The sequence below is a fragment of the Rhineura floridana genome, chromosome 3 (assembly GCF_030035675.1).
Source record: "Rhineura floridana isolate rRhiFlo1 chromosome 3, rRhiFlo1.hap2, whole genome shotgun sequence".
In the NCBI taxonomy this organism is placed as follows: domain Eukaryota; kingdom Metazoa; phylum Chordata; class Lepidosauria; order Squamata; family Rhineuridae; genus Rhineura; species Rhineura floridana.
Genome location: NC_084482.1, coordinates 84,873,566 through 84,892,598, shown reverse-complemented (window position 1 = coordinate 84,892,598; position 19,033 = coordinate 84,873,566). Strand labels below are relative to the sequence as shown.

General features: G+C 41.5%; 1 protein-coding gene across 2 annotated transcripts in view; it reads left to right on the top strand.

Moving 5' to 3' along the window:
- SLIT3 (slit guidance ligand 3) overlaps positions 1-19,033 on the top strand; it is an 810,414-nt gene that overhangs the window by 777,441 nt on the left and 13,940 nt on the right. For both annotated transcript variants that reach the window (XM_061616805.1, XM_061616804.1), the window contains one exon: positions 635-765. In XM_061616805.1, coding sequence (XP_061472789.1) covers positions 635-765 — 131 coding nt within the window. The remainder of the gene's footprint in view (positions 1-634; positions 766-19,033) is intronic.

Here is a 19,033-nt window from a genome sequence, read left to right as displayed (position 1 = left end):
CTGCTGTAAAGCGGAACCCATTGAATAGAATGGTGCGCGATGCCCGAAAACCACCGTAAAAGCGGAACAAGCGCCGTATGAGTGGGGTTTAGTCTAATTGCGTCTAATTGAGACAGCTGTATTAGTGAATTGCTGTAAAGCGAATTGCTGTAAAGTGGGGCGCTACTGTAATGAGAAAAACCACAAGGTGGATTTCTTCCTTCCCCCTCCACAACCTTTAAAGATACAGAAGACCTCTTGGTTGCCAGGCCCAGCCTCCAAGAGGTCTTCTGTATCTTTAAAAGTTGTGGAGGGGGGAGGGGGAATTCCACCTTGTGGTTTTTCCCATTACAGAGTTGCAAGAATACCTGCACTTGGCTGACCTTCTCTTCCCCTAAAGATACAGGATCAGTCTCAGGCCATGGACCTGGCAACCCTATACAGTACAGGTTACAGCCATTGCTATCACAGCATACAAAAACAAAGTAACCATTTTCTTAACTGAAAAGCTGAGTGCAACGGCTTGGGGAGAAATGCTTTGGTATTCACTAACTATACATGAAGAAATACTTACTGTAAAAGTGCAGAAATATTGTGTATATGCCTTTGTTTTATTTTATTTCACCATTAACAATCTTCACTTTGAAATTTAAAGGTAGCAACAGATAAAGACAACGGCATCTTATTATACAAAGGGGACAATGATCCTCTGGCTTTAGAGTTGTATCAAGGCCATGTGAGGCTTATCTATGACACACTGAATGCTCCACCCACAACTATATACAGGTAAGTCCACTGACTGAAGATTCAGGAAGTGACATTTTCTTTTAAAAAGTAAAACATCAATCTTTGTGTCTTTAGATATATTTGCTTATAATTTGTGTGTGTGTGTGTAGTTCTTTGGTTTTCGGTTTCCATAAATTTCACGTTTTCCTCATCAGGTTATAGGAGAACGTGCAATTAGATTTTTTTTCAAAAAAATGAACAAATAAAACCCAGCATTTTTTACAGAACCTCACTTAGTTACTCCACAAATGTCTTGCTTTGAGTTTAGTTCTGTCCCAACAAACTATTTTGATCCTTATTCCATCACCACTCACATGGAACGGGTCACAACTCAATTGCCTTCAGTTGAATTAATATTGGTCCAGAGGGCTTTTTGAAACTGGTGTAAAGTGTGTACCTGTAGCTAAGACAACTTCTGCATAAAGTATGAACGTGCTCTGAAAGGGCATTTTTACAGCTCCAGCTTCTTAGCACCCATCATCCTTTCTCTAGTTGTAGTTTTTGATGCCCCAAAGGAACATAAGATTGTATCTTCTCTTTAAAAGGAATCCTGTCCTCCTGCACAGAAAAACCTAAAAGGGCCAATTTCATGTACAGAGAAACAGGAAACTGCTTTCAGAGTCTCAGTTCTTCATGTGTTTTTTTTAATACTCCGGAAAAAAGGCAGGATGGGTAATTAGCTCAGTTTGGTGCCATCTGCTCTTTTTAGGAGGCTCTGTTGTATGCAACAGAGTGGAAGCAAACTCGCTAGGCTTCCTTCTATACTGGTGGTGTATCAACTAATTAGGCAGTACATTGGCTTCAGCGAACTCTGTAGTGGGACAGAAAGGCTAATCATGAGGTCTGAGCTAGCTTGTCTACCCATCATAAGGGGTTTTGTTGGTTACTTTCACCAGTGATTATAGCCTGGTGGGATAGCCATGAAAACAAACTCTTTATTCTGTAGCTAATCCTAATTAATTCTATGTTATAGCAAAGGCAGAGTTGTTACAGCAGTTTTATGCCACTAATTAGAACGTAGGGGAAGGCTCATTAGTTGCAGACAACACATGAGGTGACAGATCAGAGCAGGTGTCTGCTCCTTATTGTTGATAGCAGAATGCTATAGTGACAAGGGGCTGCTTCTGATATCACAGCGTTTTACGGATCCTCTCCTTCCTGGCAAAGCTACCCATGGCGTGAAGCATCAGTGTCCTCATTATTCCCGTGCCCTTCATATTGATCAAGGAGGAGGTCTCCATTCAGAATGACACCTCATTACCATAAGATTAATGGCCTGCTCGCTGGCTGTGTTTTGCACTGTGTGATCTGTTGAGATGGTGAAAGCTGCTGCTTAATGTGATGCCCTTTCTGAAATGTCACTCTAATCTTTTATTAGTTTAAGGAGAATAGCAGAATGGGGATCAGCATGAAGCTCAATAGGAAAAGATTGGGCTAAGGGAGAAAAACTGCAGCTGAAGAATGTCAAAAGACAGGAAAGGAGAGAGGAGCTTCTAAGTGGATTAGATTTTTTTTCTCCCCTTAATGACTGGGGTTTCAGAAACAGAAAGTTAAAATTCCTTTTGCTTCCTATTAGGCAAATGGTAATGTTTTCCTAGCAGTAGATCTTGGATACTATTAAGAAGTCCCACAATGTACATTGTGACTCTGCTGCTAGGACACAACGGTTAAATCCAGTGGACACTGATGCCTCCAACAAGTAAGAGTACTAGAAGTACCCCCTCTGCCAAGCCATCTCACCAGTGGAGGGAGCTTACCATGGCAGGAAGCAGAGGCCACAGATAATATTTTGTACATTACAATGGTTCTTAACCTGGGGTGCACGCACCCCTGGGGGTACGAGAGACTTTTTCTAGGGGTTCAAGGCCCAACCAAAGATTTTGGAAAACTGTCATTTATCTTAGCTAAGTTAGGCAAAAACACACATTAAAATAATTTTTTTTAAATGAACAATATTTTTTCAGGGGATGCAAAAGCATATTTTGGAAATCCAAGGGATGCTGGCAGTGGAAAAGGTTAAGAATCACTGGAAGTTGTGCAGCTGTTGAATATGCTTACGTGTCCCCAGCCACCCACAACTCAATATCAGGCCCATCAGTCATATAGAAGGAAATTCTACATACAGAGCAGGTTTATCAAGTCAGTAAGCCAATGCACTGAGCACATGATATGAAATTATACAGCCACAATAGTGGCTGTATACTACAGCCAGCGTGGATTTTTCACATTCCACAACGTTAAATTGAAAATACCCCCATGCCATTCTGATGCTTCCCCTAAGCTCATATCAAAACAAAACCTTACAAAACATATAGTCCTGAACTCAGAAACGCTTGCTTAACAACCCTCTCACTTTTCAGGGCGATACACAAAACAGTCAGAGAGAATCAAGAGTTCAAAGTCTAAAAAGAGAGGAAAAAACCCCAGAGCCCTTTTGGATTTTTTTCTCTGAGTTCTCATAATCTGTTGAAATTCATTAAAAATCAGCCATGATCACAGAGTACCTATAATCCTAATACTGGCCTTACCCCATACACTGACCTTCATCTTCTGCAGTTTAAAAGATAAAAAAATGTCTGGCTGATGTTTAATTAATTTAAGAAATTTTGGCTGGAACCTTATGATAATGTGGGGCATGCTCAGTAAGAACCAACTGTCAGTGTTCTAAAAGTCTCACACAGCTGCTGGGCTTGGCTAATCAGTGGACCACACCCACACCAGACTTTGATTTCATGTGAGACAGTCATGGTTTCCCTCAGAGAATCCTGGGAAGTGTAGTTTGTGAAGGGTGCTGAGAGGAGACTCCTATTCTACTGACAGAGCTCCAGAGGCCAGACTGGTTTAACAGTCAGCCACTCTGATTGAAGGTCTGTGAGGGGAACAGGGCGTCTCCTAGCAACTCTCAGCACCCTTCACTAAATACACTTCCCAGGATTCTTTGAGAGAAGCCATGACTCTCCAAAGTGAAATAAAGGCCTGGTGTGGATGTGGCCAGGGTCAGCTTTGGTTTAAATTTGGGTGGGAGGCTATATGTGCCTGCTGTAGAATAAAAAGGTGGGGGAAACGCTGAAAAGCAATGATACTGTTCACAATGTTTTCCTTTTGGAAAGGAAAGGGTCTTCCCTTCTGCCCAGTGCCCACCCACCCAATCTCCTCCCCTCCCCTCCTCCTTGGATTAGGACCTGGGAGATGAGGGTTCGAATCCCCACACAGCCATGAAGCTGACTTGGGTGACCTTGGGCCAGTCACTGCCTCTCAGCCTCAGAGGAAGCCAAAGGTAAAACACCTCTGAATACCATTTACCATGAAAACCCTATTCAAAGCGTCACCATAAGTTCAGTCGACTTGAAGGCAGTCCATTTCCATTTTCAAACATGATTGCACAGAAGTAAATCCCATCTCAAAAAGTATGCAAATGATCAAACTAGGGTTGCCAAGACCAGCCTCCAAGAGGTCTTCTGTATATTTAAAAGTTGTTCAGGGAGAAGGGAGAATTTCACCTTGTGTTTTTTCCCATTATAGTGTTGCAAGAAAAGCTGTACTTGGCTGAATTTTCTCTTCTCTTAAAGATACAGAATCATACAGGCCCTGAGCCTGGCAACCCTAGATCAAACCCACCCTCCCTTCTCCCTCCTATCCCCTCCCTCTTGCCCCTTCCCTCCCTCTTCCTTTGCCCCTCCCTCCCTATCCCCTTCCAATTCCCTCCACCACTCACCATATGCTCAGAGGCACGTTACCCAATTCTTCCAAGCTACACAGCAAGTGGATTGGACTGTGAAAGAGCAACCCAAATTGTGTTTGCATTTTGACAACTTTGTAGGGCAGTCCAATATCTCAGAGAGGAGGTCAGGACTCCTGCTCCCCTGGTGCATTCACTATGAAAAATGGAAATGGCCTGCCTTCAAGTCGATTCCGACTTATGGCGACCGTATGAATAGGGTTTTCATGGTAAATGGTATTCAGAGGTGGTTTACCATTGCCTTCCTCTGAGGCTGAGAGGCAGTGACTGGCCCAAGGTCACCCAGTCAGCTTCATGGCTGTGTGGCGATTCGAACCCTGGTCTCCCGGGTCGTAGTCCAACACTAAAACCATAGCTGCCCAATTTCCCTGCTTTTTAAAGTTTGATAGAAATATCTGTGGGCTATAGGTACATTCTTAAACTGCAAGGTTTTTTGCCTATTAGTTATATAATAAAGGAATTAAGTTTATAGAAGATTTTGTAGTAGATAGTTACCCATTTTAGACATTTGCCTGTGATTGACAGGGGGCAGGTCAACAGATATGATAATTTCAGGCGATCTGTCTGGAGCACTGTTGTCAATTTAGTGATTTTCCCATTAAATCTAGTGTTTTTAGGCACAGGTGGCAATTTTTCCTGTCTAGTGGCTAGTGGGAAATGAAGTGGATGTCAAACATTTTATGGTCAGAATCTGGTGGTTTTCACAAATACTTCAATTTCATTATTCAATTTTCTCTATTATGTATTTCATGAAACTGGCTAGCCAAAATCTTGCTTTTTTAAAAATTTTCTACTTTCAAACATTTTCTTGTATTTTTCATTGTTTGCATTTCTGTTCCTATGTACAAGTCTCTAAAGTGCTGCTTATTTCATATCTGCTGTATGCCATCACTAGTTGGCTACTCCTTTGATTGAAAGGATACCAGAGTAAAGTACCCAACACCATACAATGAGACAGTGACAGAGAGGAGGATTTTTAAGTCGCCAGTTCTTCTGCTGTGCTTGTTTTTTAAAGGTATAAAAACAAAGAGGTTCTTGCCAACTGGCTTACTGAGAAGGAAAATGTGCAGGCACTATTCTACCCAATGAAAGCATGATGCAACCTAAGCCCCACCAACTCCTCTTCACAAACCACAGCCAGCTCTCACAGGCTTGAGCAGAGGAGACATGATGATTAGGGACTATAAGCCTCAGAAATAAATGGCATGAGCATGCACAGAGCGTACCTGCCTCCACCAATGAGAAACCTCTATTTGTATTTAATAAGGTGATTCCACAACAGGTATCCTTTGTATGAATAGTACATCTTATAACCAGGGCCGGTTCTAAAGGGCGGCCAGGTTGGGCACTGGCCTGAGGGCCCCGGAGCTACAGGAGCCCCTGGGGGGCCCCTAAGGGGCCGTCCGCTCCTCTTCCGTGATCAACGCCCCCCCACACACCCCACTTACCTGTCAGCCAGCTTTTTAGCATTGCCCTTAATGAAGATGGTGGCTGCAGCTTCCCTAAGGTACTGAAGCTGCTGCCGCCATCTTAGTTGATGGCAGAGATGTGCGCACGTAGCACGCACTTGTGCCATCAACAAAGATGGCGGCGGAGGCTTCATTACTCTTAGGGAAACCGCAGCCACCATCTTCATTAAGGGCAATGGTAAAGACTAGACAGGTAGGGGATGTGGGGGGGCCGTGCGCGTGCGTGCACACATACCCGCCTACTGGGGGGCCAGGGCAAGCTGATGCTCAGGGGTCCCCGCATGCCTGGAGCCAGCCCTGCTTATAACCATCACGGGTTGAGCCTGCTGGATCAGGCTGAAGGCCCATCTAGTCCAACTTCTCTCTGATCTAAAAGACACACACACATATTTATACCTGTAGATCCAAATTTAAATACAACATACAGGCACACAGAGCATTTCTGAACCTTTTAAATTCTATTATCCACCTTGTTAAGCAATTCCTCATGTTTCACAAAAATGTTACCAGACATGGTGTCTGGCGGGTTACGGTCAGATTTTGGTGGATTTGGGGCATGGGTCTGGTGGGGAAAATTTTTTTTCTTGTTGGCAACACTGGTCTGGAGCAAGGTAATTCAATGCAGGACTCCTGAGATAATAGGCCTTTTAACCAAGGTGGATCTCAGCATGAGAAGGAAAAGCTTGATCCGCCTGGGAAATAGGCAAAAACCCAGAGGAAAGACTGCTATTTGAGTAAGATTCCTCTGACAGCCTGGTGAGTCTTGGGAATGTTTAGACTAGGGCAAGTAGATTATGTTTAAGCAGTTTTAATTTGTTTTTGCTCCAAACGGATATTCTGGGTTTCCTTTAATATTTTTTTCTGTGTCACACATGGTAGCATTTTTGTGCATTGCATTTCTTTCTCTGTAACTTTTGCTTGGCTTTAACTCCACATATTTTCTGTCTTAGTAAACTTTTCATTTGCTCATAAACCTGGTGTGGTCTCTCTTTATTTTTACCACTCATGCCTGAAGCCACGAGAAGCTTGAGAGAGATCCCAAGGAAATTTGGACGCTGTTTGATAAAACTATTTAATTCCTTATCTGGTGGCAGCAAAAATTTCAAACGGGGAGTGGGAGCGTGCAAGATAGGGGTGCACTCTCTTGTGGCCAGATCTCCCTTCTTCAGGTGACCAGGGAGTGGCTGGGTGTGGCTGTCACATCCCCATTTATGGCTGTCTTTGATTTCCTGCTTAGCCAGTTCAGCTGATCCTCTCTTTTCCCTACCTCTTGTTTAAAGGAGGAGGACTCTTTAAATATGTGAGCGGTACAGCAGCACCTGATCAATCAGTTCCCTGCCTTAGATTTGCTCCACAACCACCTGCCTCCCACCTTGATAAAGCAGAGCCATTTGGGACTATGAACTGCTTTGTGTGGGCAGAGAAGAATCTTGAGTCCCAATTGTGCTCCATCCCAGCATATTATCAACAATTTACAAACAGAGCTTGAGGTGTTTTTAAAGGGATTATTTTAATCACCTGTCTAATGTGCAGTGCATGCACATTGATTTGCATGTGGGGCTGGGGTGGAGAGGATTCTTTTTCAAGATTGCTGGTAATGAGAGAAATTTATGTTAAACCATCAGTTAGCCAATTTTCCCTCTAAATGATTTCCAGAAGGACTTACAAGAGCCAACCTCAGAACCTGATTCAATGTCAAGGTTTACTTTAGAACATGTTAAACAAGGTGTTGCTACAATTTGGTCTTCTAGTACAACTTTTTCAGATATTGTTTCTTTCATTGTAGAATAGAAACTGCCTGCCCTACATATTGGTCCTCATCACAGGAGCATCTCATATGTTCCAGTTACCTTTATGTAACCAGATCACTTCCACAGCTAGAAGCAGTGTTTTAACTGAGCTCCCTGGTGCTGGGTATTTCAGATCTGTTTCAGAAATAAATGTTAGTGCCTTGGAGCTAGTGTGCCTTCAGTGTTAGCTGGGACTATCTTTTTCTACTTGTATATACTGGTTAGCTGAGGAAACGGGTACCTTCAAGTATGTGAAGAGTGCTTTTCCCTCACCATAGCCAGCATTGCGGCTAACAGGGTGCCTCCTGAGCCCCATATTCTCTCTTTTCATATATTAACTAGAGTAAATACTAAAAAGGAAGGATGCATTTTTGTTTCACAAGTGCAAATCAATAGTTCTTCTTTACTTAATGCCAGAAAGAACTGTGTTCATTCTAAGCCTTGTTTTAAGTTAATATAAATAGTTGTTTGACCTGATGGGTTTCTCTGGTTTAACCCTACAGGGTGATGTCAAATGAGAAGGAATTGCTTGTGTTGAGTCCCGTAGTGTAGTCCTGTCAGGTCCCACCGGTTTATCGTCCCCATATTTTTTTGGGGGGGGAGGCGCATATCCCTACTGGGTCCCTATGTCTCCAGTACTACAACCATCAGCATGAATCCCCTGTTGTTCAGGTAGCTGGCCAGCCAGAGGCAGGCACCTCCTCTACCCCTTGGCTGGGGCTTACTTTAAAAAAAAACAGTTGGGGAGGGAAGGAAGGAGCAGTGGGGACATTATTCCTACATGCTCAGTCTGCTGCTGCGACACTTGCCTGCCTGCCAGCAGCCAGCACCTCATTTATCCTGTGCTGGAGGTGGGGGAGAGGCAGGGATATTACTGAAAGCACAGGCTGCTGCTGCCGACCAGTCAACAGCAGGCACCTCCTTAAAAGGTTGGAGTGGGAGGAAATAGTAGCAGTGGTATTCTTGCATGTTCAGACCTGGCGGATGCCTCCTTTGTCCCATGCTGGGGGCTTGCTTTTTTAAAAAAAATGTTGTGGAGGGAAGGATGGAGCAGTGAGAGTATCCCTGCATACTTAGGCTGCTGTTGTCTGCCAGCAAAGTGGAGCCAGTGGCAGGTGCTTCCTTTGCCCCATGGAGGAGTTTTTCTGAAGGGGGTTGCTCATGTTTTGTGTGTGTGTTTGTGTGTGTGATTGAAAGTAGTGTGTATGTGTGATTTGTGTGAAAGGGAGAGATGCATTTGTGGTATATGTGTGATGAAGGGAGGGACATATGTTTTGTGTGCATGTGAGAGAAAAGGAGCTGTGTGTGTGTGTGGTCTGAGGGGCAAGAGGTGCACTTGGGCAGAGACAGATCTATTTGTAGGGTGTGTGTGTGTGTGTGTGTGTGTGTGAGAGAGAGAGAGAGAGAGAGAGAGAGAGAGAGAGAGAAATATATGTGTGTGGTTGTGTATATGTGACGTGTGTATGAGTCTCTAATTTTGTGCTATATCATGCCATTATATACTATGTCACACACCCCACAATGGCCATTTTTAATTCTTTATAACTCAAAGCAATAAAACATAATCTATAAAATGTTAAATATTTTGATTTTATTATCATTATTATTATTATTATTATTATCAACTGTTGGTTCACTCTGTGTAGTAGGTGTGCAGCAGTTGCTTAGTGTTGTGTCTAGAGTAGGAAGAACTCATCTCTGGATCTTGCTCATTCATGTTTGCTCAGAAGCAATGTGCAATTTATGAGTTTCTTTTGGGATTCACTTCAGATTTCTTCAGCTTATATCTTAGAGTAGAAAGGTCAACGTTTGCATTAATGTTTTCCTGAGCACTCAGCGTAATGTCAGGCAGAAGTCAGTAAATATCTTTTAGTGGAGATTACATAAAGTATATAGCCATTTATCACTAACTTCAAAAGAGTAGGGAATTAACTGAAGAATACACTTCAATCAAACCTGAGCGGTGCTCCCCCCCCCCCCCCAGAAAAACCTGCTGTGGATATGGCGTGGTTGATAGAAACTTTAAAACTAGGAACTTTAACATGCAGATATTTTTTATTAACATTTTCAAAAGATATATATAAAGCTTTTGGAAGCTGTTCCTTCATTATAAATTGTTGTTAAATATTTATGTTTGAAGACGAGCTTTTGTTTTTAGCACCCTATTGTATTGATTTTCTGTTTTGTAAGAATTTCAGCTAGGGTAACTATTATGATTATATATGACATTTGGAGGACAGAAATTTTATTGATTTTTTTCTCTCCACTGGATAGTTTTGTTCTGTACTGTTATTGGAATGCTGAGCATCTTAAAATGTAACTTTAGAGCCTATATCTTTTAGGAAAACATCCATTGTCAATTGAAAGTAATGTAATTCAGCTAACTAATGGCTCCATTTACTATTCCCCATGAGAGCTTGTTTATGCTAAGTATTTAAAAGCTTTAGCATTAGTTTTAAATTTTCAGACACTGCATTTTTTGCAGTAGTAAAATTAGAACAGAATGATGCACTGTTAAACCAAGATCAGAAGCAGGCTACTAATCTAATCATTCTTATGCAACTGATTTTCATCTTATATACAGAAGAGACTATGGATGGGCTGCTATTCTTTCTATTTTTCTTAGCGTGGCTCCTATGCCCTTAAGCAGAAGCAGAAATTCAGATTCAGTTTTTCCTAGTAACAGGTGCAGCCATGAGAAGCCATCATATTTCTGTCTGTGATGTCGCTTTTATATTATTTATTTCTTTGTAGCATTTCCACACTGATTTTTGCCAGATAGTCTCCAGGCTAAAATACAATAAAACCCAGTAAGAAACAGAAAACAAAAGCCACAGATGAAACAGAGCTTGCCACTATGGGCTACTTTGGGAAGGTGGTGGGATAGCAATTAAATAATAAATAAATAAAATGCCCAAATGAAAACAGTATAAAAGGATCTCCAGTGCCATAACATCTATTTAAGGACCAAATAACAGGACAAACTTTTGCCTTGTGCTTAAAAAACAGTAAAGAAAGCACCTGTCTAAGGGAGGAAGGACCTCTGAAACTAATTGACAGGCACATGTGCATGGAACAAGGCAGTCCTTTGGACACCCTCTTGCAAGACTTGTGGCCTTCCCACATCAAGTTGGCTACTGAGAACAGGATGCCTGACAAGATGAGCCACTGGCCTGATCCAGCAGGTTCTTCTTAAGACCTTTTATGGCTTTAAAGGCCAAAGCCAGCACTTTGAATTGAACTTGAAAACATACTGTAAGGCAGTGAAAATGTTTTAACACTGGAGTGATATGTTCACAGTAGTAAGGCCCACTTAATAGTCTAGCTGCTGCATTCTGCACTAGCTGAAGTTGAAAGCACAGGAGTCTTTCCAGGAAAAAGCTGGTGACTCTAATATTTATTTTATTTTATCTTTAAAAAAATTAAACTGCCCACATTATAATATGGTGGTGGTGGTTATATTTATTGCCTGCCCTTCACCAGTAGGTCCCAGGGTGGGTCAGATATCAGAGCAGTGTGCAAAAAACCAAAAATAAGTATATGTGCACCAATAAAGTGAACATGAAATAGTGATGGGAATGGATTTACTCTGAAGAAGTGAATGGTGTTGCCTTGCAAATGTTCTGTTCCTGGTAATGATAAAATAGATTCACCAAAAGCAAAACAAGTGCATTTTATATATCATCTGAGCATAATTCTCACTTTTAGCAAACAATATTAGTAGCACCTCCTTTCAAAAATGCAGGCAAAGAACACATACTGAAGATCAGTGATAATAATGTCTATGCAAGACTATGATTTTGGTTTCAGGTTGCCATGATTTATATGGTACTGCTAACAACATAAAATCCCCATGATGCATGACACCAACTTTGAAAGTTACGTGTATGATTTCTTTTATTACAGTTTTCAACCACTGTCTATTACACTATTCTTTTAACACCTGTTATGCACTTTCCTTTGGGGCAAATGTATCCAGACTTCTCAACATATTGAAAAGACTCAATATCAGCCTTAAGACCAAGGGTGGTGAACCCACAACAGGCAGGATGGATCAGACCTGCAAAAAACCATTTGAAGTAGCCTGCAAGGAGCCCCCTTTCTCCTCTCTGGCCATTAACTTGCATAGGAGGGGGTGAAAAAGGAGTGGCGCTGGATGTGTTTGTACGGGGGGGGGTCCGTATATGTGGTGAATATATTCCTCACATGTGAGAACAAATGTGTTCAGTGGATGTTTTGGCTATGTTCACTGCTGGCATGTGCCCTCAGAGGGTTGGCCAAATTTGAATGGAACCCTCTGGCCAAAATTAGCCACCCTTTGCCTAAGACAATAGTAAATCACTTTAAGAGATTTTATGTAATAACTGATGAATAAATATAATAAATGATAAAACAACAATAATAAAAATAAAAATACCGCCAGCAGCTGCCAGCCAAAGAAGGTTATTTTGCTTGCTTCAGCTGCTCCCCTCTCTCCTCTGAGAACCCTGCTGCTGGAGGCCACAAAACTCTCATTGAGAAAAAATTACAATACCTTCCTAATCTCACAGTTGAACAGATTGGCCATAGAGCTGCTACTGAAATTTCACTGAAGCAAATGCGGGGGGGGGGGGGGGGCTCCTTGGATGAAAGATCTGAGGAATTCTGAGGGAAGCCAAGAGAGAGGAGGTTACAGTGTTTATATTTGTGTTGTATTTACTTAAGTGCATGCCCACTAAGGCATATAAAAGAGATGAAGCAAACACACAGGTGCAATAAATAACACATCAATTAAACTTTAACAGCGTAAAGTGTACACATTTCAAGCTGCACTCTTCTTCAGGAATACCTGCATAGAATTACAAATCAATAAATAAATGCTTGTTCTGCTGCATCTGTTAATGAGTGGTTGTATTGATTTTTTGTTTTAATATTGTATATTGCATTTTTGTTTCTTTTTGAAACTGCTTTGAGTATTTGTTTGAATTGGAGAGTGGGATAGAAGTATTAAAATAATAACAACCATGCATTATATAAAGCACACTATTTAACTGTACATTTTATTTGTTTAACAAAAGCAGCAGTGAGACTGCAGAGATGGATTGGGACTATGGTACACAGGGAGGTGAGGTTTAACCTATTAATCCCCGCAGTGTTTTCCTGCCAAAATATATCCACATAATCCTGATTAGAATAGGTTTCTCTCTAAATCACATCATATTCTGTTTAGATATTGTGTACTATATTGTTTAAGGAATGTTTAAACAGACTTGCATTTGCTAAAATGTGAGTGTTCTTGTGCATAATTTGTGGATTCATTTGCCTTTTGAGGTATGCATTGCCCTCTAGCTTCCCAACAAGTAACCCAGCAGGCATCTTACTTTACTTGATTTCCTTTAGCTGTACTGGAAATGTTGAACCTTTGACTACATGTTGCCACCCAACTAATAAAGGGGAAGCAATTTCATTTCCTGGCTAACTATCTGGTTTCTAAAGAGACAGCAGGATAATTCCCCCCCCCCGCTTCCAGTTTCAACTAAACAACTTCTTTTTGTGAGTTGTCTTCAAACTAGGTACATTTTTAATTACCTCCAGCACTGAACTCTAGCAACAAAGTAACTCCAGTTGAATGAAGCAGGTGGACATCTTTTCAGAACAAGAAAACCTTATTATAAACCACTTCTGGATCAAACGCACCCTTTGAATGTGTTTACACATTTCTTCTCTTTAGTATTAATCACTATTAATGTATTGATTTGTATTATGAAAACACAAGGCCTAGCACTGTGGCCACTTCAGTTTATTTCAATCCTGAATGTAAAAATGCAGGAAAGTCTTCATTTCTTGCAACTATTATATAGGAATATCTTTCTTGTCTTATATCTGAAAACAGAAGGATCCTATTAACTGTGGTCTGTATGTCAAACTACCTGTGACATTTAATCAGAGGTTTTCCATGAGGTTTATGGTTCTATGCGCAGTCTGGATTAGAAATTCAAATAGAGAGAGGTGCTTATCTCTTTCTCTTTTTCTTATCAAAATTACCCTCTCTTATTTTTTTCCCTTGGAGCGGGGGCGTGGGTAGGAGCATAGGCATAAACTGACTGATCATCATAGATCGTTGGATGCTGTGGTCAGTTATTTGGTTAAAAAACCAAAACCCTGAAGTTGAGGAGGATAAACATATAGCTGTTTATTGCAAGATAGCTCAAACCTAGTAATGGAGTCAGGAAGACACACTATGGGTATGGCAGAGAAAAGAGCGAAGCTAACTTTTGCGTTAATCAGGGAGCCAAGAGTATATTCATTGCATTTAGATATTCTGTTGCTTGAGAACATGTTTATTGCTTGCTTGAAATATAGTATGTATGTAAACTCTCGAGCTCTCACTGTAGGATTACAACAGGGATGGGAAACCTTTTTCAGCCTGAAGGCTGCACTGCCTTCCCGGGAGCCTCCTGGGGGCTGCATGAGGGCAAAAATGGGTGAGGCAACAGATGTCGCCCGCGGACCTCAGTCTCCCCACCACTGGATCACAGTTAAACATATTGACAAAGGAAAATATACACACATGAATGGTGCAAATATTCTGGTAATCTAGCTCACGACAGTACAAAATCATAGAATCATAGAATAGTAGAGTTGGAAGGGGCCTATAAGGCCATCAAGTCCAACCCACTGCAGGAATCCAAATCAAAGCATTCCTGACAGATGGCTGTCCAGCTGCCTCTTGAATGCCTCCAGTGTCGGAGAGCCCACTACCTCTCTAGGTAATTGGTTCCATTGTCGTATGGCTCTAACACTTAGGAAGCTTTTCTTGATGTCCAGTCGAAATCTGGCTTCCTGCAACTTGAGTCCATTATTCCGTGTCCTGCACTCTGGGATGATCGAGAAGAGATCCTGGCCCTCCTCTGTGTGGCAACCTTTCATGTACTTGAAGAGTACTATCATATCTCCCCTCAGTCTTCTCTTCTCCAGGATAAACATGCCCAGTTCTTTCAGTCTCTTCTCATAGGGTTTTGTTTCCAGTCCCCTGATCATCCTTGTTGCCATCCTCTGAACCTGTTCCAGTTTGTCTGCATCCTTCTTGAAGTGCGAAGACCAGAACTGGACGCAGTATTCAAGATGAAGCCTAACCAGTGCTGAATAGAGGGGAACTAATACTTCATGCGATTTGGAAACTATACTTCTGCTAATGCAGCCTAATATAGTATTTGCCTTTTTTGCAGCCACATCACACTGTTGGCTCATATTCAGCTTGTGATCAATGACAATTCCAAGATCCTTCTCACATGTCGTACTGCTGAGCCAAGTATCCCCCATCTTATAACTGTGCATTTGGTTTCTTTTTCCTAAGTGTAGAACTTTGCATTTATCCCTGTTGAATTTCATTGTGTTGTTTTCAGCCCAATGCTCCAACCTATTAAGGTCCCTTTGAATTTTCTTTCTGTCTTCCACGGTATTAGCTGTGCCCCCCAATTTTGTATCATATGCAAATTTGATAAGCATGCTCTGTACGTCCTTAGCCAAGTAGTTAATAAAAATGTTGAAGAGCACTGGGCCCAGGACCCAGCCCTGTGGTACCCCACTCGTTACGTCCGCCCAGTTTGAGAAGGAACTGCCGATTTGAACTCATTCAAAGTGATTAGGTATTCCTTGACCATTTGTCTGTCAATCTCAAGCTCCAATCGTGTCCCTTCTACTTCGTGTTTCCCAGGAGGGTCATAGACCCTTTTTTGGGAGAAGACTGAGCCAAAGTAGGAATTGAGCACTTCTGCCTTTTCTTTGTCATCTGTTATCATTTTGCCATCCTCATTCAGTAGCTGTGCTGCCATTTCTTTTCTCTGTCTTTTACTATGGACGTACCTGAAGAAAGCTTTTTCCCTCGCTAACCGCAGCTCATTCTCAGCTTTAGCCTTCCTGACACCATCCCTGCAACTCCGTGATACCTGTCTGTACTCTTCCTTTGTGGCCTGGCCTTCTTTCCACTTCCTGTATGTGTCCTTTTTTGTTTTCAGGTCGTCTCTAAGCTATCTGTGAAGCCACATTGGCTTCTTCCGCTGTCCCTCCCCCCTTTTTCCTTGTTGGAATTGCTTCCCATTGTGCTTTTAGAATTTCCTTTTTTAGAAACTCCCACCCATCTTGGACTTCTTTTCTCATTAGGGTCGCTTGCCATGGAACCTTACTTACCATTGTTCTGAGTTTATTAAAATCAGCTTTCCTGAAGTCCAGGGTGTGCATATGACTACTCTCAGCTTTTGCTTCTGTTAAAATCACAAATTCAAGTATGGTGTGGTCACTTTCCCCCAGAGTTCCCGTAACTGCCACTTCATCCACCAAATCATCTCTATTGGTTAGAACCAAGTCCAGGATACCTGATCCTCTGGGTGCTTCCTCCACTTTCTGTAGGAGGAAGTTATCTCCAGCACAAGTCAGAAATTTCTTGGAGGGGCCATGTTTGGCAGAATTTATCTCCCAACAGATATCGGGATAATCGAAGTCCCCCATTACATAATGACTCTTCAAAACATTGGCAATGTGCTTTTCAAAAGTTACATTCTCGTCTTCTCCTTGATTGGGTGGTCGGTAGTAGACTCCAAGCACCACATTCCTTGTATTAGTTTCCCCATTAATTTTAATCCAGATACTCTTGGTGGAACTACCAAGCTCATCTTCCTGAATTTCTGTGCAGGGATATATATTTTTAACATATAGCGTGACTCCACCTCCCTTTTTATTCCTTCTGTTCTTTTTTGAACAAGTTATATCCTTCAATTGCTGTATTCCAGTCATGGGAGTCATCCCACCAAGTTTCAGTTATACCTGTCAAGTCATAATTGTCCTCCTGTATTAAGAGTTCAGGTTCGTCCTGCTTGTTTCCCATGCTCTGCGCATTAGTATACAGACATCAAAGACCATGTGATTTATGGTCATTACCGCCAAGTTTATGTCTCCCTCCCCTTTAGGATTCAGTTTAAAGCCCTCCTGATGAACTTTTCAATGCTGTGGTCAAACACATTCTTCCCAGTCCTTGTGAGATGCAACCCATCATTTCCCAGCAGTCCATCTTCCAGGAACCATAGCCCATGGTCCCAGAATCTAAATCTCTCACGGCTGCACCACCTTCGTAGCCATTCATTAACACGGAGTATTTTTCTTTCCCTTTCTACTCCTCTTGTAAGTACTGGAAGGATGGATGAAAAAACTATCTGGGCCCCAAAGTCCTTGAGTTTCCTTCCCAGAGGTTCATAGTCTGATGTGATTTCTTCATAGCTCCATTTGTCAGTATCATTTGTTCCCACATGGATGAGGAGAAAGGAATACCTGTCAATGAGCTTGATGAGAGATGACAACCTTTCCATCACATCTCTAATACGTCCTCCTGGTAGACAGCATACCTGGCAAGTCCATGGATCTTCTCGGCATACTTGGGTTTCCGTCCCTCGCAGTAGGGAGTCTCCCACTACTAGTACTCTTCTTGGGTTTTAAACCTGCATTTATTCCAAATTTGAGTACAGATATATGCCATAACAGGAAGAAACAGTGCAGATGAGCAGACTTGCAGCTCTGTAGGCGAAAGGTCAATAAATTATCAAGGTTAAACCTTTCATTTTTCAGTTTTGGCTCCTGGACCAGAGTCTCTGCTTCTTTCTATATATCTGTTTTAAGAAAATCCTGTTCTGAGAATCAATCTTTGTCAAACCTGTGGGGAATATGTGTGAATAAACCCATAATGGTAACAAATAATTCTACTATCATTCTATCATAGGCCTGGTTACTCGGTTCCATTCTGCCGATTGGAATGTCAGTGAATCACAAATTTCTTCTGTCACATCATTTTCATACTGTACCTTTCTGAACACTCTAATAGGGTTCCTGTATGTGATAACAGCTGATGACAGCCTGCTTTCCATACATTGTGTTTTTGGTTTGGGTTTTTTGGGGTGTGTGTGTTATTTTACAGGCAGATGGATTAATGTCTTTTCTGAAAAAATGTCAAATCAAATGCAGCTGAATATCCTGAAAAGTATTTATAATTCAGTGAGGTTTTTTTAAAGTATATATTGTGAATTCCTGAAGAATGGTTCCAAACAAGGCAGATTCCACTTATTGTACAACATTTTAATAGTTTTACTGGAACTTAGCCCAAAGTAAAAACTTGAGTACTGTTTCTAATTGGTTGGCAGTGAGTTGCTAAGACAAGCTTTGGCTTTATGAATCCAAACACAAAGTTGGTTCTGATCCAATTCCCATTTTATATTCCCTGTCTTTCTCTCTCTCACACGCACATACACACATTACTATTATTTATTTAATTTCTTATCAAAATAATTCTTGAAAGAGTGCTAGATATGTTTGCAATCCTAGATCATTTACAGATGTTCAGATCCTATTACAATTTGTCTATTGTACAGATCAGCTTCATTCTTCTCAGTTCCTAGAAAGCTTTAATTTTGATGGTAGTTCATCCTGCCCCAGCTCTATTTTTCTGCCATGCGTTTACATTTTGATTTCATATGATGAGGTAGTTCACTGAGTAATAATGAAAGCAGCAGTATTCTCCCCCACTTCCAAAAAGAAAAAGCTTGAAGTTGGCTTTCCGTAATGCTCTACTGCCATCTAGAAGTGAAGCGTTAGACTGCACCTTAATTTCATGTTATGAAGTTGCACTTCCTAAGGTTGTGTACTTGTATAAGTCTCCAAGAGTTTTCACTTACTGTATCTGTCTGAAGATAAGCCATACAGTAATATTGAACGTATTTCCATTTTTACTCCATATTGGCTTTGTCAGTTTGGTGGCTAGTTTAAGCAACTATTTGCCTATGTTTTTGGGTTGTCTACACAGTTGAAGGAGAGCAATGCAGCATGATTAAATCCTTGACATCAGACGTTGTTTTTGGAGGATTGGTCTAAAGACCACTAGATTGCCATTTTAACAAAGCCCTGTAGTCATAGGGAATAGCCTTCTTCCCTCAAAGCACAGCCAGTGTGCACTGCAGGCCCAACTGCAATGCACTGTTCAGTGTCTGTGGCTTGCTTTCCTTTATGTCTCGCCAAGCCACTGTCTCCAACTGTCTCAGACAATTGTAGACTCCCCCTACAGCAACAGCAAACCAGGCTCTCTAGGAACAAATATTCACATAAGCACTTATCGTCTTGAGAGGGTATCTTTCTCCAGAATCCAGAGTTGTCTTTTTGAGGGTACAGCAATCACTGATTTAACAAAATACAATATTTCAAGCTCTCCTCAGAGTATTAGTACTATTTTCAGTAATTATACATTGCCAGCT